Source organism: Panulirus ornatus, chromosome 19 (genome assembly GCF_036320965.1).
Source record: "Panulirus ornatus isolate Po-2019 chromosome 19, ASM3632096v1, whole genome shotgun sequence".
NCBI classification, from domain to species: Eukaryota; Metazoa; Arthropoda; class Malacostraca; order Decapoda; family Palinuridae; genus Panulirus; species Panulirus ornatus.
Window position 1 is genome coordinate 7,325,942 of NC_092242.1, and position 27,895 is coordinate 7,353,836.

The 27,895-nt window shown below is 39.1% G+C and overlaps 2 protein-coding genes across 6 annotated transcripts in view; both read right to left on the reverse strand.

Annotated features, from left to right (window-relative positions):
• LOC139755362 (mitochondrial S-adenosylmethionine carrier protein-like) overlaps positions 1–17,680 on the reverse strand; it is a 30,265-nt gene extending 12,585 nt beyond the window's left edge. Inside the window, exons 1-5 of one of the 5 annotated variants that reach the window (XM_071673543.1) lie at positions 17,532–17,680; positions 11,868–11,945; positions 9,031–9,187; positions 6,322–6,431; positions 2,852–3,119 (exon numbers count right to left, since the gene is read on the reverse strand). In XM_071673543.1, the coding sequence (XP_071529644.1) occupies positions 2,852–3,119; positions 6,322–6,431; positions 9,031–9,187; positions 11,868–11,906 (574 nt within the window). In that variant the 5' untranslated portion in view covers positions 11,907–11,945; positions 17,532–17,680. The other 4 variants (XM_071673542.1, XM_071673544.1, XM_071673546.1 and 1 more) reach the window with 4 other exon arrangements.
• A 3,137-nt stretch (positions 17,681–20,817) lies between these two features.
• The window catches only part of LOC139755364 (uncharacterized), a 95,874-nt gene continuing 88,796 nt past the window's right edge, over positions 20,818–27,895 (reverse strand). Inside the window, exon 23 of the mRNA XM_071673549.1 lies at positions 20,818–23,300. Within this exon, the coding sequence (XP_071529650.1) occupies positions 21,870–23,300 (1,431 nt within the window). The 3' untranslated portion in view covers positions 20,818–21,869. The remainder of the gene's footprint in view (positions 23,301–27,895) is intronic.

The window sequence follows — 27,895 nt, forward strand, 5'->3', positions numbered from 1 at the left end:
CTTTAGTGATATTTTGAACAGTATTTTGGTAATATCATGAACAGTATTTCAAGCATATATGCACACACTTTCAGCACATTAAGTGAAATCCCATTAAGACCATGAGCTTTGTATGAGTCAGGAACTTTTAGTATTCTGTTAATGTATGAATCAGCTTATTTTAGTATTCTGTTCATACCTTTTCTAGATTTTTTTCATACTTGATCATTGTTTCCCACGATAGAGAAGTAGTGCCAGGAACAAAGAACGGCCACATCAACTCGCATCCATTCTTTACCTGTCAAGTGTAATGCCCTAAAACCACAGCTATCTCAATGTTTTCTACAACCTTCACCTAATTCCATATCAGTGGCGTGGGGTTACAGTGTTTTCCACCATGAAAACACTTCTGAACTCGTTTTCAGTTTCTCTCATATCCTCATAACATCCTCAAGAATTTTCTCTTTGAATCCTTGACACTTTAAATAGCTGCTCTTTAACTAACAATTGGCTCATGACAAATTTATGGAAAAGTTAAGGATTTTCTCCTGCCCTGTCCACAATATTCTTTTCAAAAGAATGCTGTTCCCTGTGGGGTGGGGTGGCACCGGGGATGGATGAAGGCAAGCAGGTAAGAAAATGTACATGTGTATATATGTACACGGTTGTGTATGCGTAACTATATGTATTGTATTTGTGTAAATGTTGATATGTAAGTATATGTACATGTATGGGCATGCATGTATAAATGTAAGTGTATGAGGCAACGGATCTTTCTTCGTCTGTTTTCTGGCATTACCTTTCTAATGCAGGAAATGGCGATCAAGTATAGTAATAATCATTCATTTATAATACCCAATGAACCCTTTCTAAAAAAGAGTCCTGGTGTTACCTTGTCCTCTTTCCATAGGGCCATGCATCCTAATGCTTTTCTGTTAGTCCCAAATTAAGAGTTAAGGCAATTATACATTTTCCTGTGCCACTTTATTTGTGGATTCATCAATCTACAGTTTTTGCAATTATCAAATTTTTTCTAGTTTTTTATTCTGATATTTACATACAGGAATTTCATCTTGCATGTAAAATATGCCAGGTTAGATCAGGTTTGGTTGGATTCTTAATCTATTACCACTAAAATTAGTTAATTCAACCTAACAGATCCCAACCTTACTTGGCCTTAACCCCCTCTAACTTAATTAGGCTATTTTGCACCAAAAAGTAAGTGTCATTTGCAATAACAATGTATCAGTACATTCCCACAGAACACATGAAACACAAGTTCTGATTATAGCACACAAATTCATAATTACCTCAGGATCAATTCTTTTTAAAGTAGTAGTAATTCCAAGGATCTCCTGCACTCTAAGGCTGCACTACTTCTAGCAGAAGTGAAATGTGCCCTTCTCTGGGGTGAGAAGTTATTTCATGAGTCTGTGCTCCCAATGATACAGCATCGGCAAAGGTGACTTCACGTGAAGTGTAACCTCAAACAGGCCAAGTCCGGTAAAACCAAGCTCATCAAAATTATTACTTTGATTGACATTCAATTAAAATAACACCAAAATTTCTGTGTCACTTCTACAGAGAAGTACCTCTGCCAGGAATAGAAAAAAGAAAAAAGTTCTTGACACATTTCACGAACATGTTTTAGAATTTAGTTTCTTATTAGACAAGTATGAAGTCTGTTGGAGATGAGAGAGCTTGGGAAGTGAGTCAGTTGTTGTTCGCTGATGATACAGCGCTGGTGGCTGATTCATGTGAGAAACTGCAGAAGCTGGTGACTGAGTTTAGTAAAGTGTGTGAAAGAAGAAAGTTAAGAGTAAATGTGAATAAGAGCAAGGTTATTAGGTACAGTAGGGTTGAGGGTCAAGTCAATTGGGAGGTAAGTTTGAATGGAGAAAAACTGGAGGAAGTGAAGTGTTTTAGATATCTGGGAGTGGATCTGGCAGCGGATGGAACCATGGAAGCAGAAGTGGATCATAGGGTGGGGGAGGGGGCGAAAATCCTGGGAGCCTTGAAGAATGTGTGGAAGTCGAGAACATTATCTCGGAAAGCAAAAATGGGTATGTTTGAAGGAATAGTGGTTCCAACAATGTTGTATGGTTGCGAGGCATAGGCTATGGATAGAGTTGTGTGCAGGAGGATGGATGTGCTGGAAATGAGATGTTTGAGGACAATGTGTGGTGTGAGGTGGTTTGATCGAGTAAGTAACATAAGGGTAAGAGAGATGTGTGGAAATAAAAAGAGCGTGGTTGAGAGAGCAGAAGAGGGTGTTTTGAAATGGTTTTGGCACATGGAGAGAATGAGTGAGGAAAGATTGACCAAGAGGATATATGTGTCAGAGGTGGAGGGAACGAGGAGAAGTGGGAGACCAAATTGGAGGTGGAAAGATGGAGTGAAAAAGATTTTGTGTGATCGGGGCCTGAACATGCAGGAGGGTGAAAGGAGGGCAAGGAATAGAGTGAATTGGATCGATGTGGTATACCGGGGTTGACGTGCTGTCAGTGGATTGAATCAGGGCATGTGAAGCGTCTGGGGTAAACCATGGAAAGCTGTGCAGGTATGTATATTTGCGTGTGTGGACGTATGTATATACATTGTATGGGGGTGGGTTGGGCCATTTCTTTCGTCTGTTTCCTTACGCTACCTCGCAAACGCGGGAGACAGCGACAAAAAAAAAATTAGACTATTTTCATGGAACTCTCAATACTTGTATAATGAATGCACTCTCCCAGAAGGGCTCTTTAATGACAAGTAATTAATATAACTAAACTATTAACATGATGCATCTGCAAGTAAGCCACAGAGGGAGGGCTGACACTAGGTTTCAGCAGCATGTGATTATCGTTACTAAATTATTGACAAAACATACCTGCAAATCCTCCACAGAGGGAAGCCTGCCATGAATCAACATAGTGTCCTTGTCTCTTTGACCACCATCCCTTCAGAAGTTCCCACAGAGGGAACTGTATAAGTGAAAATGGTATCTCTCTTCCTAAAGTACTGAAATATCCACGAAACAGGCCTTTGAATCCTTCATTTTTTAAAATAACTTGAAAAGCCTTGATGGAAGATTGAAACAGCTGAGCTTGTCTTCTTTGCTTGACTAACTCCACAGGTACTCTGATTCCACAACATATCTATAAAGTTAAGAACACGCTCATCATGCAAAAATTAGTTAATCTCTAAATATCTGATACTTTTCCCACAACAAAGTAAAATTTTATAAAGAACAGCCTCCAAACACCAATTTCCTAATAATCTGAACATCCTTTCTCAATGTCACCTTCTCACATATTGTTTTTCATTCTGCACTTGTGGCCTATGACACATCAACCAATTTTGGTCTGCCCATGTACTCATTTCAAATTACTTCACACTAACTTTTTGCCATCCTTCTCTATCATTTATTGTAAAAATTCTTTCTTATCTATTTAACACCACCCTCCAGTACTTGAAGTTCTCACATGAAAACTATCTTTACTTCCTCATTTTTGCTTTAAAAGTCTGCTGTTAAAGAACTCTGTTTTATGCACATGTACTGAGGTATTATCCCTGATGATTGGGAAGAAAAAATACTTCCCACATACTTCCTACATGTCATAGGAGGTGACTAAGAGAGGTAGGAGCAGTGGTCATGAAATCCTGAACATACAGGAGGGTGAGAGGCATGCAAGGTATAGAGTGAATTGGAACAATGTGGTATACCGAGGTTGACGTGCTGTCACTGGACCAAACCATAGCATGTGATACGTCTGGGGTAAACCATGGAAAGGTCTGTGAGGTCTGGATGCAGAAAGGGAGCTGTGGCTTCAGGGCATTACACATGACAGCTAGACACTGAATGTGAATGAATGTAGCCCCTTTGTCCGTTTTCCTGGCGCTACCTTGCTGAAGCAGGGAGTAGCAATGCTGTTTCCTGTGGGGCAAGGGTAGCACCAGGAATGGATGAATGCAAGCAAGAATGAATATGGACATGTGGATACATGTATGTGTATATATACCTCATGTTAACATGGTAGCGCATGGAAACAGATGAAAGAAATGGCCCAACCCACCCACATACACATGTATATACATAAACACACACACACGCACATATACATACCTATACATTTCAACGTATACATACATATACATACACAGCCTATCCCTGGGGATAGGAAAGAAAGAATACTTCCTATGTATTCCATAGAACGCGACTAAAAGGGGGAGGAGCGGTGGGGCTGGAAATCCTCCCCTCTCATTTTTAATTTTCCAAAAGGAACAGAGAAGGGGGCCTACTGAGGATATTCCCTCAAAGACTCAGTCCTCTGCTCTTAACACTACCTCGCTAACATGGGAAATGGTGAATAGTATGAAAAAAAAAAACAAAAAAAAAATACACAGCCATATATACACACGTACATTTCCATACTTGCTGCCTTCATCCGTTCCCATCACCACCCCGCCACACATGAAATGACACCCCCCTCCCCTAGTGTGCGTACAAGGTAGCGCTAGGAAAAGACAACAAAGGCCACATTCGTTCACACCCAGTCTCTAGCTGTCATGTGTAATACACTGAAACCACAGTTCCCTTTCCACATCTAGGCCCCACAAAACATGCCCTGGTTCAATCCATATGACAGCACGTTGACCTTGGTATACCACATCGTTCCAACTCACTCTATTCCTTAAGACCCCTTTCACCCTCCTGTATATTCAGGCCCTGATTGCTCAAAATCCTTTTCACTCCATCCTTCCACCTCCAATTTGGTCGGTCTCCCACTTCTCCTCATTCCCTCCAACTCTGACACATATATCCTCTTTGTCAATTTTTTCTCACTCATTCTCTCCATGCGACCAAACCATTTCAATACACCCTCTTCTGTTCTCTCAACCACACTCTTTTTATTACCACACATCTCTCTTATCTTTTCATTACTTACTCGATCAAATCACCTCACACCACATATTCTCCTCAAACATTTCATTTCCAACACATCCACCCTCCTCTGCAAAACCCTATCTATAGCCCATGCCTTGCAACCATATAACATTGTTGGAACCACTATTCCTTCAAACATACCCATTCTTGTTCTATATGTTGATTAGCCCTAGGGATAAAGGAGAAAGAATACTTCCCATGTACTCCCTGCATGTCATACAAGGCGACTAAAAGGGGAGGGAACCGGGGTGTGTGTGTGTGTGTGTGTGTGTGTGTGTGTGTGTGTGTGTGTGTGTGTGTGTGGAAATCCTCCCCTCCTGTTTTTTTAATTCTCCAAAAGAAGGAACAGAGAAGGGGGCCAAGTGAGGATATTCCCCCTACGGATCAGTCCTCTGTTCTAAATGCTACCTCGCGAAAATGGCAAATATGTACGAAAAAAAAATTTTTATGTTGATATGTATATGTGTATGTAAGTAGCAATACTCCATACTGGAGCAAATTAGGCTCCTGCAGATATGGATTAGCTGTTTAAGGAAAAAATAACTTCAGCAGCTATACAACACCCCAAGCTTTCAGAAAGGAGATTTTGCAACATTCATTATATGAAGGTTCCAGGATAGAGTGTAAGACATGGTTATAACCAACATGTTTATGGTGTTGATGGTTCAGCTGAAATGTTTTGAAATTGAACATTCTGAAACTAGTGAGGTTTGAAAGGAAGCTGCATTTTGGCATGGCTGAATTTAATCAGGTTACTGCTTCCTCATTCCAAGATGTTGCACTAGTCCAAAGCAAGTGGGGAAAAGTGTTAAGTCAATGAATGTGTATGACAGTAAGGAGAGGATGGAAAAAGACTTAAAAAGTGTGAAGAAAAATTGTCAGCATAAGAATGAACTGGGCTGGAAGTTGAAAAAAGGTAATTCACAAAGAGAAGGAGAAGGGTAGGCAACAAGACTAAACCTTCAGGGCCACTACTGCTGATAACATTAGAGGAAGATGTCCAATCAACAAATACTACAATGAAATAATTAGGAAGAAAACTATGCATTTGAGAACAAGAGGGGCAGAATAGTAAAAAAAAAATTTAGTAAGAAATGACTTGAACTACATCCTGTGAAAAGCTTTAGAAATGATGAGGGCCTACAGAAAAGATTCCTCAAAATCTCTAAGAAAGGAGGACCAAAGGTGGGCCACATACGAGAGATCACCAATGCACGTTTCACAACACACGCTATACGGGTGATTTGAAAAAATTAAGTGAGATTCTCAGAGTTCAAGTAAGTGAAAGTTACTGAGAGTTTCAAAAACTAAAGAGACAGCAGAAGGGAACACTGGAGCAAAACTTGGATGTGATAATTCAGAACTTGCATCTGTCTTAATGTAGTTCCTCTTACAATAATCGTATAACTTACCATTTCTCCACAAGCTGCTGCTACCATATGTACTGCAGTCTGGTAGTGATCTGGTAAATGGACTCCTAAAACCTTCTTCACACTTTCGTAAGTGCAGAAGAACAACGCCGCTGTGAAAACAGTAAAATTCAATAATGTAAAATAAAAAATCATTTGAACAATTCTAACATGATCTTAGGATTTCTCCACATTCATTCCATACAAAAAATGGTTTTGAAAAACAAAAAACTTGTCCTGTGAACAATGAATCTCCAAAGATTGCTGAGGGTTAGGAGTCCCTCGGTCCCTTTTCTTAGTGTGACTTATGCATCTTACCCTTGGTAAAGCATTTAAACAGCAGCCGTGGCAACAGCCAGTTTCAGAAGTCCAAGTGATGATGTCTCATTCTACTGGCTGTTAGGCCAACCTATTCATAATTTCTTCAGAACAAGGATATTGCCTTAACAGTGAATAATAAGATTTAAGAGAAATAGTTTTTGAAAGAGATGGGAAGGTGGTGCAAAACACCACCCTGGAGAGAAAGGTTTTCATTCTTCAAAACTCACTTTTCTTTCTAGAATTGGTCAGTCCTATGAGCTATATAAGTATGACAGAATGGAATGGAGGGTTACAGAAAAACTTCTATTTCATCAAGGTGACCATCACATAACTAAAGCACATTACTGATTCTCCACCTTGTAAAAGAGAAGCCCGATACCTATAAAACTGACCCTCATCATCTAGACCAAGGTTTGATTGACAAAATGTTCCAGAATGCCAAATATTATTGGTAAACTTCACAAAAGGCTCCCTCAGAAAGACCTGCAAGACAGTTGTTTATCTACATGGTTGAGCCAGTGAAACCAATCTTTATCTTTAATCCAAAATAAAAAATTCCTTAAAAAAAGTGTGAAGGTGTCTGGGTAATTCAGAAAGTGGGTTACCTTGCTAGTTTCTCAAGATATCATACAGGATAGAAGGCAAGAAATCTTCAAATATTGTAAAAACTTAACCCAGTACATGCCATGTCTAAAGAGAAGATTCTCATTCCTGGACAGCTAGAAAGTTTCTTGACTGAACAACACCAAGACCTATGACAACCTCTACTTAGGTTGCCAGGGGGAAAGAAATAGGTGTCCTCAAGCAAAACAACCTCTGACTCAGTCCATGGTGGGTTCTAAAACTGGTCAATTTCCAAGAACTTGAGAGTGGGACCCAAATGCACTCTTGTAAATTTTGTTTTCCTTCTATACATATAGAATTTTATGGGAGCTTCAAAATCTCCATGAAATCTAAACCTTAATAAACAGAGGAAAATGTTCCAAAATGACTGATACAATATGAGTAGATGTATAAGCATAGGGAAGCCATGAAAAGTAATGAATTTCCCAACTTTCAGATTGTAAAAGTTTGAATAAATCCATTCTTTTTTTTTTTTTTTGCTTTGTCGCTGTCTCCCGCGTTTGCGAGGTAGCGCAAGGAAACAGACGAAAGAAATGGCCCAACCCACCCCCATACACATGTATATACATACACGTCCACACACGCAAATATACATACCTACACAGCTTTCCATGGTTTACCCCAGACGCTTCACATGCCCTGATTCAATCCACTGACAGCATGTCAACCCCGGTATACCACATCGATCCGATTCACTCTATTCCTTGCCCTCCTTTCACCCTCCTGCATGTTCAGGCCCCGATCACTCAAAATCTTTTTCACTCCATCTTTCCACCTCCAATTTGGTCTCCCACTTCTCCTCGTTCCCTCCACCTACGACACATATATCCTCTTGGTCAATCTTTCCTCACTCATTCTCTCCATGTGCCAAAACCATTTCAAAACACCCTCTTCTGCTCTCTCAACCACGCTCTTTTTATTTCCACACATCTCTCTTACCCTTACGTTACTTACTCGATCAAACCACCTCACACCACACATTGTCCTCAAACATCTCATTTCCAGCACATCCACCCTCCTGCGCACAACTCTATCCATAGCCCACGCCTCGCAACCATACAAAATTGTTGGAACCACTATTCCTTCAAACATACCCATTTTTGCTTTCTGAGATAATGTTCTCGACTTCCACACATTCTTCAAGGCTCCCAGAATTTTCACCCCCTCCCCCACCCTATGATCCACTTCCGCTTCCATGGTTCCATCCGCTGCCAGATCCACTCCCAGATATCTAAAACACTTTACTTCCTCCAGTTTTTCTCCATTCAAACTTACCTCCCAATTGACTTGACCCTCAACCCTACTGTACCTAATAACCTTGCTCTTATTCACATTTACTCTTAACTTTCTTCTTTCACACACTTTACCAAACTCAGTCACCAGCTTCTGCAGTTTCTCACATGAATCAGCCACCAGCGCCGTATCATCAGCGAACAACAACTGACTCACTTCCCATAAAATCCATAAAAGTTACAAAACATAAGACTTGGATGATGAGTGACTGACTCCATAAGAAGTAGCCTAATAACACTTGTGAATATCAAATAGCAAATCTGGGTCTGTTATGCAAATGCAATAAGGTATGTTACTGCATGTTATCATAACTATATAAAGTTAAAATGTTTCATACATTTTTCCATGACAGCACTCTGAACTACTCTGCGTTCCTGATTATTTACTGTACATATTAAACTTGCTGGTGAACTGCTAGTACACAGTATTGCAAAAATTAATCTTTTCTTAATAAAAACAACATATAAAACAAACCAGATGGTGCAGAGCCTAAAGCAACAGGCCCTAGTCCACTGTAGATTCCACGGAATCCTCCAGAAGCTCTAAAGCCTGCCTCACTCTGGAGCCGGGTCTTGATAGTGTCAAGAGGGAAGAGTGCAACATCTACTGATGTCCCTGCTATTCCACCTGCCTGAAATATACAAATATCAAGTAATCACACCTATCAAGTAAATGATTCATCCAAGCAAGTTATGGGTAAGTTGTGAATGCATGTACCCCTCCAACCCACCTATACCTGACGCCCCTCATGTATCACAAAAACAAAGATAACTGATGCAACTGTTTCAACTCAATGTAATGTCCTTTAATGCAACATACCCTGACATATCTATAAGTTTTGTTGTTTGATTCTCACTGCATCCCCTGAAATAAATTATGATCAGTAAGTAAAAAGCTGGCTTTGAGCCGGCAAAAATTATGTTTTTGAGTCTGACTCCTCACTTGTCTTTACTTCTCTTGATGGTTTCCTCATGAGCTGTTGAGTTAACTTAAGTAAGGGGAAAAACAAACATTTCATAAAATTAGGATAAGAACTTATTCCTAGGGGTTCCTCTAGCTTATGATTTTCCCTGCTGATATTCTACAAGCTTAGAATCATGCATAAGACTGGGATGAATCTTCCAAGTCCTTATCCAAGGCCTCATTCTAACTACCTATCTTACAATCAGCTGGTCTTGAACTATGTTTTTTTGTTTCCTTGTTTTCCTCCTCATCTCACTCTAGAGAACAGGCAGGTGACTTCAAGGCTCTTATAGGCATTTGATGAGCATTTATTCAGGATCATGCCTGAAGACTATCCCCCAGCATGGAATAAATGATGCTCCTGGGAGGGAGCATCCCAACAGACCCCCCCAAAGAAGCATCTAAGACATATCTCCTCCCAGAAAATAACATTCAAAATATATACACTCAATGGGGCATGAGAAGAACTTGAGATTTAGTTTTCTTTTTCCTCTACTCAAGGAAGGTATTAAGGAACTGTCCTATAGGATACTGAAGGGCACTGGGTATCTTGAAGGAGTATCATTTTGAGAAGCTTGTAAATATTGAACAGACAATTAACCATGAGAACCAAATCCCTTTAAAGCATTGCTAAAAATTTGAACAAAAAGTTCTGTCTACATCTCTTACTTTTGTAAATCCTACCCATACATTGTAAGCAATATACATGTATCTATTGTTTACAGATGCTAATCTTTTTCTATTTCAAATACAATACAATCTTTGCCACTGGATTTGTCTTTATCTTAATAATTGCAAGTTTAGTAATTCTGTACATACAAGGTATGTCTTGAAGGGTTCCCCACAAATGATACAGTTCCCGTAATTACTCTCAAATGTGCTACTTGCATGCCCAATCATTTGACACTTACAACACTGAAATGAGGATGAATGTTTTGACACTGTCCCTCTAGCCAACATTTACCTTGTAAAAGAGATTTCTGGACTGTTGAATGTTATTACCAGGGGTGTTTGCATTTACACTTTTCGTGAAATTTCTATGTTAGTCTTTTTACGTTCATAATATTTCAGTTCAGTTCTTAGAACTTTCCTCATTTTGTAGTAGTCTAAGGGAAATAATTACCTTTGACTGATTAAGGTACCTAGGAGGGATGATACCTGAATCATCCTGACATCTATCAAACGAGAATTTTTTACTTGTTTGCTGGGTTTAGTTTTGATGATACCAGTCATCAAACTCATTTGCTTTAACTCTGATTTTCAATCTCTCCAAATATCTCTTCAGTATTCCTCTTTTAAGTTTCATTCCCTGATATCTCAAGTCACAATAAAAATATTTTGGAAAAATTTACACAAGGAATTCTCTTTCTACACTTCCCTCGGCATGTCAGTATTTTCCAATATGCTTAAGTGTATTTCTTTACTGTTTACTTTATCACATTTCTCAGCACATTCTACTAACAATGTTTTATTACAAAATGTATCAAAGCCCTAATCTAAGGTATCAAAAACAATTCTGAATGAAGTCTTTTTGTTTGAACATAATACTGAACAATATCAACATTTCTCTCAAAATCATTGGAACATACAGTACCAAGTTCTATTTCCTCTGCTTAATTTTCTGAATTGGAGTTCACTGGAATTCCACCATCACTAAGATCAAGTTCCAATTCCATCACATGATCCTCTGGAGTCACTTTCAAATGATTCCCAGAAGGGATATGATAGCACTGTCCTTAGGTTGTCTTCTATCACTATTTGTGTCTACCCTTTTTCTTTATTCATCTTTTAACACGTTCTTTTTCTATATTGATGACGTTGCAACAGGAACAGACAAATAATGGCCATATTTGCTCATATCCACTCCCTAGGTGTCACGTGCAATGCATTAAAACCAGAGCACCCAATCCACAACCAAGCCTCACAGGCCCTTCATTCAGAATCTTGAAATGCTCACATTTATCACATCATCTTATCCTTTCATTTATCATAACCAGTAAAACAGACTTTCGAAAGAACCAACCCACTGCCTATTGTGAGGAATATAAATTTTTGGTTTCATACTTACATATGTCTGAAAAAGAATTTGGATGGACTCTTAGGCAGATGCGCAGTTTATCTGACGCCAAATTCAGTATCAAAAGAGCATTATGCAAGCTGTTTAATCTAATTCAACACAAGCTATACATAAATATATAACAAAATAACTGATCTTTGTGATGCATTGTATTTTGATTTCTAATACCATATAAACAAACAGTGTGCAATATTTCATTTCAACGCATGAAGGACTACTAGTAAATACATTTATGACATAGTAACAACAACAACAAAAAATGTATAAATACCAGTAAGGTGGTGGCCATGTTTGGTTCTATGTAAGTCATCACTGCCTGCTCCTACTGTTTTTTCCCAGCAGTTATCACCTAAAATGTAAAAAGAGCCATATATATATATATATATATATATATATATATATATATATATATATATATATATACTTATTATATTATTATCATACGGAATTGCAGTTTCCTGCATCAGCAAGGTAGTGCCAGGAAACAGATGAAAAATGGCCCATCCACTCACATACACACACATAAATGCCCATTTTTTTTTCATACTATTCGCCATATCCCAAGTTAGCGAGGTAGTGTTAAGAACAGAGGACTGAGCCTTTAAGGGAATATCCTCAATTGGCCCCTTTCTTTGTTTCTTCTTTTGGAAAATTAAAAACGAGAGGAGAGGATTTCCAGCCCCTCGCTCCCTTCCCTTTTAGTCGCCTTCTATGACATGCAGGGAATACGTGCATAGTATTCTTTTACCCCTATCCCCAGGGATAAGAAATGCCCATACACGCACTTATACTTATACTTATACTGATTCATGTGAGAAACTGCAAAAGCTGGTGACTGAGTTTGGTAAAGTGTGTGAAAGAAGAAAGTTAAGAGTAAATGTGAATAAGAGCAAGGTTATTAGGTACAGTAGGGTTGAGGGTCAAGTCAATTGGGAGGTGAGTTTGAATGGAGAAAAACTGGAGGAAGTGAAGTGTTTTAGATATCTGGGAGTGGATCTGGCAGCGGATGGAACCATGGAAGCGGAAGTGGATCATAGGGTGGGGGAGGGGGCGAAAATTCTGGGAGCCTTGAAGAATGTGTGGAAGTCGAGAACATTATCTCGGAAAGCAAAAATGGGTATGTTTGAAGGAATAGTGGTTCCAACAATGTTGTATGGTTGCGAGGCGGGGGCTATGGATAGAGTTGTGCGCAGGAGGATGGATGTGCTGGAAATGAGATGTTTGAGGACAATGTGTGGTGTGAGGTGGTTTGATCGAGTAAGTAACATAAGGGTAAGAGAGATGTGTGGAAATAAAAAGAGCGTGGTTGAGAGAGCAGAAGAGGGTGTTTTGAAATGGTTTGGTCACATGGAGAGAATGAGTGAGGAAAGATTGACCAAGAGGATATATGTGTCGGAGGTGGAGGGAACGAGGAGAAGAGGGAGACCAAATTGGAGGTGGAAAGATGGAGTGAAAAAGATTTTGTGTGATCGGGGCCTGAACATGCAGGAGGGTGAAAGGAGGGCAAGGAATAGAGTGAATTGGAGCGATGTGGTATACCGGGGTTGACGTGCTGTCAGTGGATTGAATCAAGGCATGTGAAGCGTCTGGGGTAAACCATGGAAAGCTGTGTAGTTATGTATATTTGTGTGTGTGGACGTATGTATATACATGTGTATGGGGGTGGGTTGGGCCATTTCTTTCGTCTGTTTCCTTGCGCTACCTCGCAAACGCGGGAGACAGCGGCAAAAAAAAAAAAAAAAAAAAAAAAAAAAAAAAAAAATATATATATATATATATATATATATATATATATATATATATAAATATATATATATTTTTTTGCTTTGTCGCTGTCTCCCGCGTTTGCGAGGTAGCGCAAGGAAACAGACGAAAGAAATGGCCCAACCCACCCCCATACACATGTATATACATACACGTCCACACACGCAAATATACATACCTATACATCTCAATGTACACATATATATACACACACAGACACATACATATATACTCATGCACACAATTCACACTGTCTGCCTTTATTCATTCCCATCGCCACCTCGCCACACATGGAATACCATCCCCCTCCCCCCTCATGTGTGCGAGGTAGCGCTAGGAAAAGACAACAAAGGCCCCATTCATTCACACTCAGTCTCTAGCTGTCATGAAATAATGCCCGAAACCACAGCTCCCTTTCCACATACAGGCCCCACACAACTTTCCATGGTTTACCCCAGACGCTTCACATGCCCTGATTCAATCCACTGACAGCACGTCAACTCCGGTATACCACATCGATCCAATTCACTCTATTCCTTGCACGCCTTTCACCCTCCTGCATGTTCAGGGACCGATCAATCAAAATCTTTTTCACTCCATCTTTCCACCTCCAATTTGGTCTCCCACTTCTCCTCGTTCACTCCACCTCCGACACATACATCCTCTTGGTCAATCTTTCCTCACTCATTCTCTCCATGTGCCAAAACCATTTCAAAACACCCTCTTCTGCTCTCTCAACCACGCTCTTTTTATTTCCACACATCTCTCTTACCCTTACATTACTTACTCGATCAAACCACCTCACACCACACATTGTCCTCAAACATCTCATTTCCAGCACATCCACCCTCCTGCGCACAACTCTATCCATAGCCCACGCTATATATATACATAAACATATATACACAGACATTTACATATATACACATGTACATATTCATACTTGCTTGCCTTCATCCATTCCTGTCGCTACCCCGCCACACACGAAATAGCATCCCTCCCCCTTCAGTGAGGTAGTGCCAGAAAAGGACAAAAAAGGCCACATTTTCATCTTTACATGTGATGTAGCTTCAGGAAAGGAAGAAATCTGATGGACCAGATGTTTGCTTTGAAGATTTTATGCAAAAGGTGTGGGTTTCGAAAGCTAAAACCATTTTCTCTCCAAGGCAGTGTGCCTTGAGCATGAGATACACTGCATGGAAAAATACGAACAAGGACCTTAACAAATGATGTAATGGCATTTGGAGCCAATGTTCATCTTTCAGGTCTATCATTAGCCAAGAGGCAACTACCAACAGGATGACATCACTAACCGGCATTTTACCAACTACTTACAGCTTACATATCTTATAGATTATGGGTGCCAATTCAAGGTAATCAGCCACAAAGGGTAAAAGAAAGCTTTTCGAAAAAGAATAGCAAAATCATCCTGCATGAAAAAAAATCAAGAAAAATTGATTGTGCAAACTATCTCAGAGAGAAAATGCTTTTTAACCTTCAAGACCCATATGTCTTCCCTCAACAGGTTGTCCCATGAGCATGAGAGTATTGGCACATAAAGGAAGAGGGTTAGAGACATGCCTTCAAATAAGTATCCACAAGGCAAAAAACACTTGCTAGCGAAATGGAAAGAAACTCGACACCAAGTCTCTCCAAAGAATAATACCCAGAACCATAGGGTATAGCCATGTCATAAATGTAGACCATGATTTGCGAGTCATCCCTGCACATAGATAATGCTGATTGAAAAAAAAGGGGGAGTGGGCTCTCCTATCAGATTCAAATCATTCTAAAATGAAACTGGGGTTATTGGATAACTTTAACCCATAGAAGACTATCTAGATATGGTAAAAAAAAAAAAAAAATACTGGCCTGTAAATGTCTAAGGCTGAAAGCTCCTTTTTGAGCTCTGGGGAAAAAGGACAAACAGCTTCCACACAGGAGGAATCACATAAGTAAGTTTCAAATCAGACTTGCTAGAAGATAAGATCAGAGATAAGAGTTCTTGAAGGTCACAATTAAATGGCACTAATACTATAAACCTTGTTTTATGGTCAAAAGGGCTCAAGAAAGCATAGATGTCAGTCAAAGAAAAAAGTCTTCTAAAAAGAGGAAGTTATTTCGGGCTAATCTTTAGTGAACTAAAGTGGAAGGGTGAATGTTATAATCAGATCAAATGTCAGCTTACCTGTTGAAGGCTAGAGAAACACTATGCACACAAAATTCACAATCCTGAACTGAGAAAGAGATTCTTCAATGTGAGATGGTCTAGAAAAAAGAACAAAGTATAAACATATGTGTATTGCACAAGTGAAAGTACCTCTGGCTTGAAGCTGTTGATCCTCTAGCAACTCCATCCTTACTAAACCCTGGAAGAACCAATAATACAAGAGAAACTTGAGGAAGAGAAAATCAGGTTACAGCAATGGCAAAAGGATCTGTTTTACCTATTCTTATTTCTAAACTGGGAAAAAACGTAACTCAGAGGCAACACACTCGTTCTCACATACGAGATCTACTAATGAGACTCTCAAAAGAAAAGGAAAACCAAATTAATAGTCTTTCCCTCTTGAAAAGCTCTACTGACATTCCTTCCATTTCAAATAGATTTCCAGGCTTTTTTTTTTTTTGAACTCTCTTCTCTCCATTCTACTGTATCCAATGTTTAACTTTTGTTTTTATTTGTCATTCTGTGAAGCAAGTTAATTTCTATATTTTTCTGCTGGTACTTTTGTCCCTTTCCTCCATTCATCTTTTCTCTCCACTCTCATTTCCTGTCCTATTCTTTTAAGTAGTGCAATCTTATTTCAATTCAATATTCACAATACATGATATTGTTTGGAAGCTGAAAATATTTTTTGATGGTTTTTGATGTATTTTCCACAATGCTGACTTTCATTCATTCTTCAAATTGCTACCTTTAGAGATATTCCTGCCCCATGATCCAATGATAATGGGCGACTTCCAGTGGGAGCCAGGATTGTGGGTTGAGAAAATCATAAAAACTTGTGATTAGATAGAAAAAAGTCATAATCATGAAAAAATCTAAAACCATAGGAAAAATAATTTCAACCAAACCATTAAAAGACTGTCGGAAATGGTAGTCATTCCCTAACATCTTTGGTTTTCTAAGTCCCTGTATATACATCTATATCATCTTAATTTATTCTTTATCTGCACTGTTGTTTACATATCTTCCTTGCACCTTCCTTCATACAAAATCCTTTGTTGTCTCGATTTATTACTTTACCTTTCCTTATTATCCATCTTCCACCTTCCTTTCGTATCTCTGCAAGTTCTTATGTTTTATATCTTCCTCCCTCTCTTTCTTCATCATATTATGTACTATTACTATCCTCAATTATTTCATGTCTTGGATTATCCCTTGGCATCTTGGCTTTAGTCAATATTGCCCATTTTGCTTTATCTTAACTAGAAATATTAGTACAGTTGGTATAATCTTGTTTACCTTTCTGCCCAATCAAGGAAGAACTTTTCCTGTTGTGTAACCTTCCACACTGATTGTACTTCCAATGACGTTGTCATCCTTTTCTTTATATCATTTATCTAATCACATCTCTGGTCGATTCTACGTCGATTCTACGAGATAAAGTTACTTTTTTTCTTCTTAGTCTCTTTCCATAAGAGTGACACTTTTCACTATCTCTTCTCCACTTTCATGAATGTTTCGTCATTTCTCCCAAATCTATCATTCACTCTAACAAGTTTTCATTAGTGTGTCTGAGGTGAGTTTTTGAATCATGGTGTCTCTGAGTTTTGAATCAATCTCCTTAGTTGTTTATTTGCCTCAATCATTTTTCTAACATCACAATATTCTCTTCCACCCGTAGTCTGCATATCTGCCAAGCCAATTTCTTTTTGTTTAGCCTTAAACAAACACAGGATAACCTCTTGGCATTCTATGTAGACATTATTTTTTTGAAGTGTGTCATATTGGTCAACGTTGTTATCTTACGTTGGCAGACGACACCACAGGTGGAGGACTGACCAGTCTTCTTCACCATGTGTTGCAAGAGATGCCATGGCAGAAAGCAATTCCTAAGACTGTCCTTTACCAAAGAAATTCTCTGCTAGGACAATAAAATACCATGATTCTCATCCAGTTTCATACAAATGACATCCGTATCACTAAATAAGGTCATCATCTTACCTTAAGGAGATATAATTGAAGAAAAACTTAAGTTTGTGAGTAATTGCTGTTACACTAAGCACCGTCTCTCTACGTTGCAAAGTTGCCATGTACCTCCATTTCCCAGCGGCTTCCCGGTCCACCTGTGCCCTTGTAACAAGCCAACACAACTTTTCACATGTAATGGCCAGTTATCTCCTGTCGCGCGATAGTTTGCATTGCCACGAGGCAATTGGCTGCAGTGGACATATAATGTTTTTTACTAATTTTTGATTCAGGTGGAAGAATAAAATGATTACATCCAAAGAAGTAGTAGAGCCAAAAATCCGGCACAAAATTTTAATGAATATTGAATTGGGCTGTCTGTTGCCATCTTATGATTGTTTTCTTTAACGATGTGTAGAACAATGAAGTGCCAGTTTACTATAGACTCATTGTTCCTATGAGAGGAAACATCAGTTATGGGCTCCGATTCGCAGCAATGATGGTTTGGAAAGTTTTCATCAACTGTAAATCTCTATAGTCCTCTTAAGTGAACACAACTCCACCAAGAATACTCGACAGTCAAGGCGAATTCTTAATCTTTTTTCTTTAGATCCTTCCTTGGAGGTATACTCCTACACAGGTCCAGAATTCCCAGATGCACTTACCATTCCTAAGACATATCAGCCTTAATGCCATCCACATACGTTATTGTTCCGACAGTTGTCATAACAGAAAGTGAAAACCAATTCATTTCCGAAACCTAAGAAAATCTTACATGAACGAGTCGGGAAGGGACAATATGTCCTGTCAGCGACAACTCTTGGAACACGTCCAAGAACGTGAGTGAACAGGCATGAATGTCATTACTTTCATAACGGCTGTATGCAAGAATGCTAAATAGTAACAAAATTAGTAATGCTTTAGCCTTTTTTATCACATTATATTTAAAGTTTATTAATAGTAAATGTTTTGAAAATCCCAGGATTAGAGGCATTTAGTCAATAAATCCCAGTTTTCCTATACCTGCATTCTACCGTTGCAAAACACACACTCAAGCATCCTTCTTTCTGACTGAACTCTCCCTTTCTTTTTACAATTTTTTTTCCCAAAGTCGAAAAATACTCTTAACACAAATAATTTCTATAAAAACCTGTTGCTGCACACCCAATTCTAACTGAGGTACCAAGTGTTTCCATTTCCAAGCAACAAACGTGAGTAGCCATTTGTTGTTACAAACCCCAATATGCACAGAAATGAGCCTATTTTGCTTTCAAAATGTACCAAGATAATTCATTGTATACCAACCTATTGCAAGGCCTCTTTTCAAATGAGCTGGTATAACAAAATTTGATATACCAATAAGAGAAAAAATATTTTACTGAGCTCAGTGTTCTCAGTAGATTATCTTCCCAATCACAAATAACTATCTTAAAGAGTGAAATTACAGTATGAAAAACTCATAGAATTAATTGAAATAAAGAATAAAAAAGTGATACTGGCCTTACCTTACAATAAATATAAAAAAGTTTATGGTGGTAGATATGGCGATGATCGGACACAATGCTTAAAACAAATGTAACTGGTGTTACGTCATGTGTTACATATATACTTGGTGCAATATTTGATTTTCGACTAGTTTGAGTGTCTTACAGAGGTTTCATATTTCTAAGGAAAGAGAGCAAACCACTTGTTCAATATATTCACAAATAAAAGGTAGTTTCATTCTAATGAGTGTAAACAAACTAGCTGTTAAAAACGTCAGTACTGTTACACCTTTCTCTTTTGAAAGATATAGTATTGTATTGTATATATATATATATATATATATATATATATATATATATATATATATATATATATATATATAAATATATATATATATATATATATATATATATATATATATATATATATATAATATATATATATATATATATATATATATATATATATATATATATATATATATATATACCATAACTTTTTTCATCATTCAAATTTATAACAAGAATGTAAGATATTTAACTTGAGATCATTTGTGGCAATTATACAATTCCTGTTCACTTCGTGTCAATGTTATCCTTAAATGTGACTGGAAGCACATTTCTAGTTGGTCGCATACTTAGTAGCTTCACCCACTGCACTAGAAACATCTCTATAACATACTTCATCCCTATCCTAGTCCAGCATCCCTACCTGGCACACACATCTTTAATCACACTGTCCTCCAAACCCAAGTCTGTCTCTAACCCTATATAAACTGTGCATCTCGTCATACTGTCTTGTGGTCTTTCCTCATGTTCAGTTGTCTTTCAAGTGCTGCCTATTGTACCGAAGTTCGAAATTTTTTTAACATGTATGACATTCAACCTCTTCTTTATTGTTCCTTTCTGCCAGGTCTTTTCTCCAAGAGTATTTGGTTTGATCCTACCTAATTCTCTTCCTTCTAATGAGTCAAGATCTTTAGCTTTCTATTTTAGAGCAACGCACTCTTCAAATTCTTGAGTCTTTTCTTGTCAAGTCAGACATCTGTTCCTTGCGGCTTTTGAGGCTTAGATGACATTGGTAACAAATGTTGTTGTGTTATCCTTCCAAGTTTCCGCTGAGCATGGATCGTTTCCACTGGTCACTGCCTTCCTGGTTAGACTCTCAACAGTTCAAGTGAGGGTACTTACGACTAATTGTCTTAGCTGAAAATCAAACTTGCTTGCAAAGTGCCTAAACTCCTCATTGATAAATTATGGTCCAATGTCAGTGATAAGTTTTCCAATTTCACTGGTCCCTGTCGATTCCAACACAGCTTTCCAAACATCATTAAAATATTCCACAGTCAGTAAAAAGCTCTAGATTCTTCAATCCAAGTAAAAAGGACTCCCAGTTCCTAAGAGGCAGACTTAGCGAGTTCAGTAATGTGGGGTTTCCAAGAAAGAATGGATGTTTCAGTAATACCAAGAATGCTTTTGAGTGAGGAGGCACAATTACAGAACCATCAAAGGAGAGAGGAAAGTTGTGAGGAATTCTCAATTGAGAGATAGATTGAAAGTGGGTCTTGGCGGCATTAAACTGAACAAGGTTTCGTCTAATGCAATGAGATATTCTGTTCAAGTCTGAGTTTATGTTTTGTCAGTACTAACATAATCACTTCACTTACCACATTCCTCATTTAGTATGGTGCTTGCAAACTCAGCCACCAGTCATCGCACACGAGTAAATCAATGAATCATAGGAAGTTATAACTTGTGTACACTTGTTACTACTGTTTATAAGTATATATGCAGGGGCTCAGCCTCACATCATGGGCATTTTTTCTTATTTAAACAAAGCCTTCATCTATGGTACCTCCATGTTGGCCATAATGTCACTTACTTGTTAACACCTTGGTACTAATCCTCCATGAAAAATGAAACAAAACTGCAACATCTTAATATTAATGTTTCCATGTTTCCTTTATGCACCATTGTACAGATAATTTTTTTTCTATTGTACCTGAAATCAATTGTGGTTTAGTCCTGTTTCATGGAGGACTAATAGTAAGGTCTTTGTATGCAAGCTTAGGCCTTGGGTATTGTAATGAAAAGACTAAGAATGCTGGAGGTTGCTTTATGAACAAAGTTTGATAATGATTAAAATTCCTTGCTCTTCCATTCTTTGTCTTCAATCAAATAAATGTCTATTTAGTTTTTTTAAGAACTCTTAATGGCTGTGCGTTTCAAACTCTCAGAAGTATTATTTGTGGAACAGTTGGCCCCAATTTAAGCCTAAAAAGGCTGTCTTAAGAAGTTGACAGTTACACAGGTATGTGCAATATTCTGAGATCAATTTCAATCTTAACTGTTGTAATCAGGTACAGAAGTAAGAGATATACGGGAATTACTATATTACCAGAGAATCATGTCTACTTGAAGGGATAAGGCTTTCCTGCCTTTTGCCAGTCTGTGGGGTTGAGCACCCTGGTTCCATACAAATCCCACAAAAAAAAACAAAAAAACATGCCTATGTGCACATGATCCACCTCAAGCAAGTGGGAATGGAGTTACTAATAAATGAAAAACAAATCACTATACTATTAGTGGATATTTTTTTAATAATTCATTAACTGCATATATTCACTGACATTCAATATGCATTGTTCCTTCCTTAAAACAGGATGGCAAATATAGAATATCCTTTGAACATTTCAGTTCTTGTATAAAATCATATATCTTAATCTTGAAAAATGAAGCAAGTGCAATGATTAGCAAAACCTTTCTATACGTTCTTCTGGGTGTCATATAGCAAAGCATTTAAGGCCTCTGCATGCACTTCAAGGTTACAAACATAATGTTCTAAAAACCATAGCAGGTAAATGAATAAACATTAAACAAAATTGGATTATCATAGAGAATCTCGAAGCTGCTGAAAGACATTGAGGATTTGCTTAAGGTCAAAGGTCTGTTGCTCATGGCTTTCTTGGAGTGCATTGAGCAACCTTGTCTTTTCCTGTCGGCACTGATGACTATACTGTGCTAACAATTTCATAACCTCCCATTTTTCTGATCCCTCTTTATTAATAAATGACCCAACTGGGAGATCAGAGGATTCACAGTCAATTTCAGCCAAACCATTTTCTTTACTTTCAATCTCCTTAGACTCTTCTTTTGAGCCTGACTGTGAAGAAAGGTTGAGTGATGATGAACTATACATTTCAAGATTAGGAATGGAAAGTATTTTAGATGAATGAGGCAAATGTGCTTTGTTTGCAACGGGTATATCGGGATGAACCATTGTCTTGGGAATATACATGTGTGTAAGGCCACTTGGCAATTTATAACTGAGGGGATAGTGGAGCTTAATGGTTCTTGTTGGAATAACACCTTCCACAGTACGACACTCTACCAATCTGGCATTTTCACTTTCTGTTACACTTAATACTTCCACTTGAACAGTATCTTCCTGTGATTCACCAGAAAAATGGAATATGTAGGTAACTGGTCCTACTGAAGAACTGAGTGTTTTCATTTTGTTGGAGGGCAAACTGTCTGCTTTCAGCCTGCCTCGTCCTCTACCAGATTTTCGTCCCCGACCTCGGGCATTTTTTCTGAAATTTTTTGCTTGAGGAGAAACTGCAACTGAAGTCTTTATAAAGTCTAAATCTTTTGGTTCTTCCTTTATATCAAAAGAGGTTTCACAAAGGGAAGTGACATGCTTATCTTCCTCTTGTCCCCAGTCCCTCATTTCATCCACTGAAACTTGGACATGGCACTGTTTTAGGGTAGACTGCTGGGGAACATTAATTTGTACATACGAAGCTACATTTCCACTAATGTTGGTTTCATCTCCTAAATCCTCTTCTGCATATGTCAACACATTCATTTCTGTGCTTTCTACCTTTATCTTTTTTGAAGAGTGCTTTGATGACTGCTCTTTACACATGGATTGTGACTGAACTCCTGTAACTTGTAATGTTTGGTCACCCCGTGTAAAATAAGTGGTCTGACCATCTAGTTGTGGATGATGGTTTTTAGTAGCTCTGGTGTTTGGATGTAAAGGAGCCAGATAAGGATGCAACAAGGAAGGTGCCAGAAGGTGGATCAGATTCAACTGATCAGCAAACTGCCTGTAGCCTCCATGCCGAAATGCTGCTACAAGATAATGCCATTTATCCTGGCACTGCACAGGAGTTTTGTCAAAACCTTGAGTTTGTAACACTTCACTAGCAACCTTTGTCATGGACTTTCCTGCTGATTGTAAACTGCGAGGTTGCAGCTCCCAATTGATAAAAGTCTCTATCAATAAGTAGATTTCCTCAACACTCCAATCACAGACCTGGGAAAAACAAGAATTATATGTTATGTACATAATAATGTGTACCTATCCATCTATCTCTATCTCTGATGCCTGTTCCAACTGGAACTCCCTCAAGGGGTAGCCATGACAACAGAGTCTCCATAGCTAGTGGACTCCAATACCACTTCTTAGCCTTTAGTGCTTCACCCTCAACATGCAACTATCAGAGGGCAACTCTTGCGCAGTATTTGCAGAGTCTCGTACCTAATATTCCTTCTAACTACTACAAAATGTATTTACCTAATGCTCCTGCCTAAATGTTCCTGTTTACTACTGTTATCTACTGCTTCTACCATTTTGCCAAAAGGCAGAGCTAGCGCATAGTGCACATGGCAGGAATATCTTTTTTTTTTTTTTTTCCAAAAGAAGGAACAGAGAAGGGGGCCAGGTGAGGATGTTCCCTCAAAGGCCCAGTCCTCTGTTCTTAACGCTACCTCGCTAATGCGGGAAATGGCGAATAGTTTGAAAAAGAAAAAAAAAAAGAGGAATGAGCTGTGTGAGTTAAGTGTTATCAAGTGTTATTGTTGACAAGGAGAGATTGTATGTTTGTAGACAGAATACCAGCAATCCATGTTTGGGTGAGGCAGAAAGAAAAGACTGCTACCAGGGCCAAAGCAGTGTAACTTGACAACCACTGAACTACTGGCTCACTATGCAGCCATCACTAACCCACCCGATACTCAGGCAGGTAGTACTAGTAGCATACTTCCTTGGTCGGTGGTTGCCTTTGAATTAATACCTACCTTTATGAGAAATACAAATGGAATCTCATCCAATCCAGCCTGTTTGCCTCACATCATCATATGCAAGGCTTTTACCTCCCATACTGTTTTCACAAAACCATATACCCTGGCTCTTTTGAATACCTCCAGTCCCAGACACCCCACTTCTGCCACCATACCATCTTACTAGGGTCAGATTTACTTCTCAGCCATCTCTCAGCCAATTTTCAAAGCCATTGCACTGTCAATAAGTATATAATCTCTCCTTGTCAACCTTAACACTTGACAACACTTAAACTCACACAACTCATTCTTCGTAACTCTAGATTTTCCACTGATGAGTATTATACACTAGACCTACCTTTTGGCAAAATAGTAAGAACAACAGATAGAACAAGAAGGTAGGAATGTTAAACAGGAGCATTAGGTACATGAAGTAGGTAGGTGCATTAGCTGGGAGAATTAGGTATCAGTAGTAGGTCAGAACATCAAGCAGGAAGATTAGGTAGAATCTTTACGTAAAATTAATTGGTAGGAAGATTAGTTACAAGCCTCTGCAAACAGTATGCTAGAGTTGCTCTCTGCCAGTGGCTTGTTCAGGTTAAGGAACTAAAGATTAAGAGCACTGAAGTTCAACAATTATGGAGACTCTTGCTTTGGCCACCCCCGTGAGGGAGCTCCCACATGGAATAGGTGTCAGAGATATAGATAGATAAATAGAAAGGGGTGGCAGTATTCTTAATTGGTTAGTTAGGAGTTTCAATGCATGTATGGCACAGGTGAGGTACCTGAGGACTGGCAGAATGCAAGAGGGACAAAAAAGAAAACTAAAATTACAAAGGTATATGTCTACTGAATACACCTGCAAAGTTGCATGTAATGATGGTGAATTAAAGGGCAGTGGAATGCACAGGGCATGAGACTAGGAAGAAGCAATGTTTTATGAATGGTAGAGGATGTGTGGACTAGGTGGTTGTTTTGAAGAATCTATGTGAGAAATATTTAAAGAAACAGAGGGGTTTATTTTTATTTATTTATTTTGCTTTGTCGCTGTCTCCCGCATTAGCAAGGTAGCGCAAGGAAACAAACGAAAGACTGGCCCAACCCACCCACATACACATGTATATACATACACGTCCACACACGCAAATATACATACCTATACATCTCGATGTACACATATATATATATACACACACACAGATATATACATATATAAACATGTACATAAATTCATACTGTCTTCCTTTATTCATTCCCATCGCCACCTCGCCACACATGGAATAACAATCCCCTCCCCCCTCATGTGTGTGAGGTAGCGCTAGGAAAGACAACAAAGGCCCCATTTGTTCACACTCAGTCTCTAGCTGTCATGTAATAATGCACCGAAACCACAGCTCCCTTTCAACATCCACGTCCCACAGAACTTTCCATGGTTTACCCCAGACGCTTCACATGCCCTGGTTCAATCCATTGACAGCACATCGGCTCTGGTACATGACATCGTTCCAATTCACTCTATTCCTTGCACGCCTTTCACCCTCCTGCATGTTCAGGCCCCGATCACTCAAAATCTTTTTCATTCCATCTTTCCACCTCCAATTTGGTCTCCCACTTCTCCTCATTCCCTCCACCTCAGACACATATATCCTCTTGGTCAATCTTTCCTCACTCATTCTCTCCATGTGACCAAACCATTTCAAAACACCCTCTTCTGCTCTCTCAACCACACTCTTTTATTTCCACACATCTCTCTTACCCTTACATTACTTACTTGATCAAACCACCTCACACCACATATTGTCCTCAAACATCTCATTTCCAGCACATCCACCCTCCTGCCCACAGCTCTATCCATATCCCACGCCTCGCAACCATACAACATTGTTGGAACCACTACTCCTTCAAACATACCCATTTTTGCTTTCCGAGATAATGTTCTCGACTTCCAAACATTCTTCAAGGCTCCCAGAATTTTCGCCCCCTCCCCCACCCTATGATTCACTTCCGCTTCCATGGTTCCGTCCGCTGCCAGATCCACTCCCAGATATCTAAAACACTTTACTTCCTCCAGTTTTTCTCCATTCAAACTTACCTCCCAATTGACTTGGCCCTCAACCCTACTGTACCTAATAACCTTACTCTTATTCACATTTACTCTTAACTTTCTTCTTTCACACACTTTACCAAACTCAGTCACCAGCTTCTGCAGTTTCTCACATGAATCAGCCACCAACGCTGTATCATCAGCGAACAACAACTGACTCACTTCCCAAGCTCTCTCATCCACAACAGACTTCATACTTGCCCCTCTTTCCAAAACTCTTGCATTCACCTCCCTAACAACCCCATCCATAAACAAATTAAACAGCCATGGAGACATCACACACCCCTGCCGCAAACCTACATTCACTGAGAACCAATCACTTTCCTCTCTTCCTACACGTACACATGCCTTACATCCTCGATAAAAACTTTTCACTGCTTCTAACAACTTGCCTCCCACACCATATATTCTTAATACCTTCCACAGAGCATCTCTATCAACTCTATCATATGCCTTCTCCAGATCCATAAATGCTACATACAAATCCATTTGCTTTTCTAAGTATTTCTCACATACATTCTTCAAAGCAAACACCTGATCCACACATCCTCTACCACTTCTGAAACCACACTGCTCTTCCCCAATCTGATGCTCTGTACATGCCTTCACCCTCTCAATCAATACCCACCCATATAATTTACTAGGAATACTCAACAAACTTATACCTCTGTAATTTGAGCACTCACTCTTATCCCCTTTGCCTTTGTACAATGGCACTATGCAAGCATACCACCAATCCTCAGGCACCTTACCCTGAATCATTTTTTTTTTTTATTATACTTTGTCGCTGTCTCCCGCGTTTGCGAGGTAGCGCAAGGAAACAGACGAAAGAAATGGCCCAACCCCCCCCCATACACATGTATATACATACGTCCACATACGCAAATATACATACCTCCACAGCTTTCCATGGTTTACCCCAGACGCTTCACATGCCCTGCTTCAATCCAATGACAGCACATCAACCCCGGTATACCACATCGCTCCAATTCACTCTATTCCTTGCCCTCCTTTCACCCTCCTGCATGTTCAGGCCCCGATCACACAAAATCTTTTTCACTCCATCTTTCCACCTCCAATTTGGTCTCCCTCTTCTCCTTGTTCCCTCCACCTCCGACACATATATCCTCTTGGTCAATCTTTCCTCACTCATCCTCTCTCTGTGCCCAAACCACTTCAAAACACCCTCTTCTGCTCTCTCAACCACGCTCTTTTTATTTCCACACATCTCTCTTACCCTTACGTTACTCACTCGATCAAACCACCTCACACCACACACTGTCCTCAAACATCTCATTTCCAGCACATCCATCCTCCTGCGCACAACTCTATCCATAGCCCACGCCTCGCAACCATACAACATTGTTGGAACCACCATTCCTTCAAACACACCCATTTTTGCTTTCCGAGATAATGTTCTCGACTTCCACACATTCTTCAAGGCCCCCAGGATTTTCGCCCCCTCCCCCACCCTATGATCCACTTCCGCTTCCATGGTTCCATCCACTGCCAGATCCACTCCCAGATATCTAAAACACTTCACTTCCTCCAGTTTTTCTCCATTCAAACTCACCTCCCAATTGACTTGACCCTCAACCCTACTGTACCTAATAACCTTGCTCTTATTCACATTTACTCTTAACTTTCTTCTTCCACACACTTTTCCAAACTCAGTCACCAGCTTCTGCAGTTTCTCACATGAATCAGCCACCAGCGCTGTATCATCAGCGAACAACAACTGACTC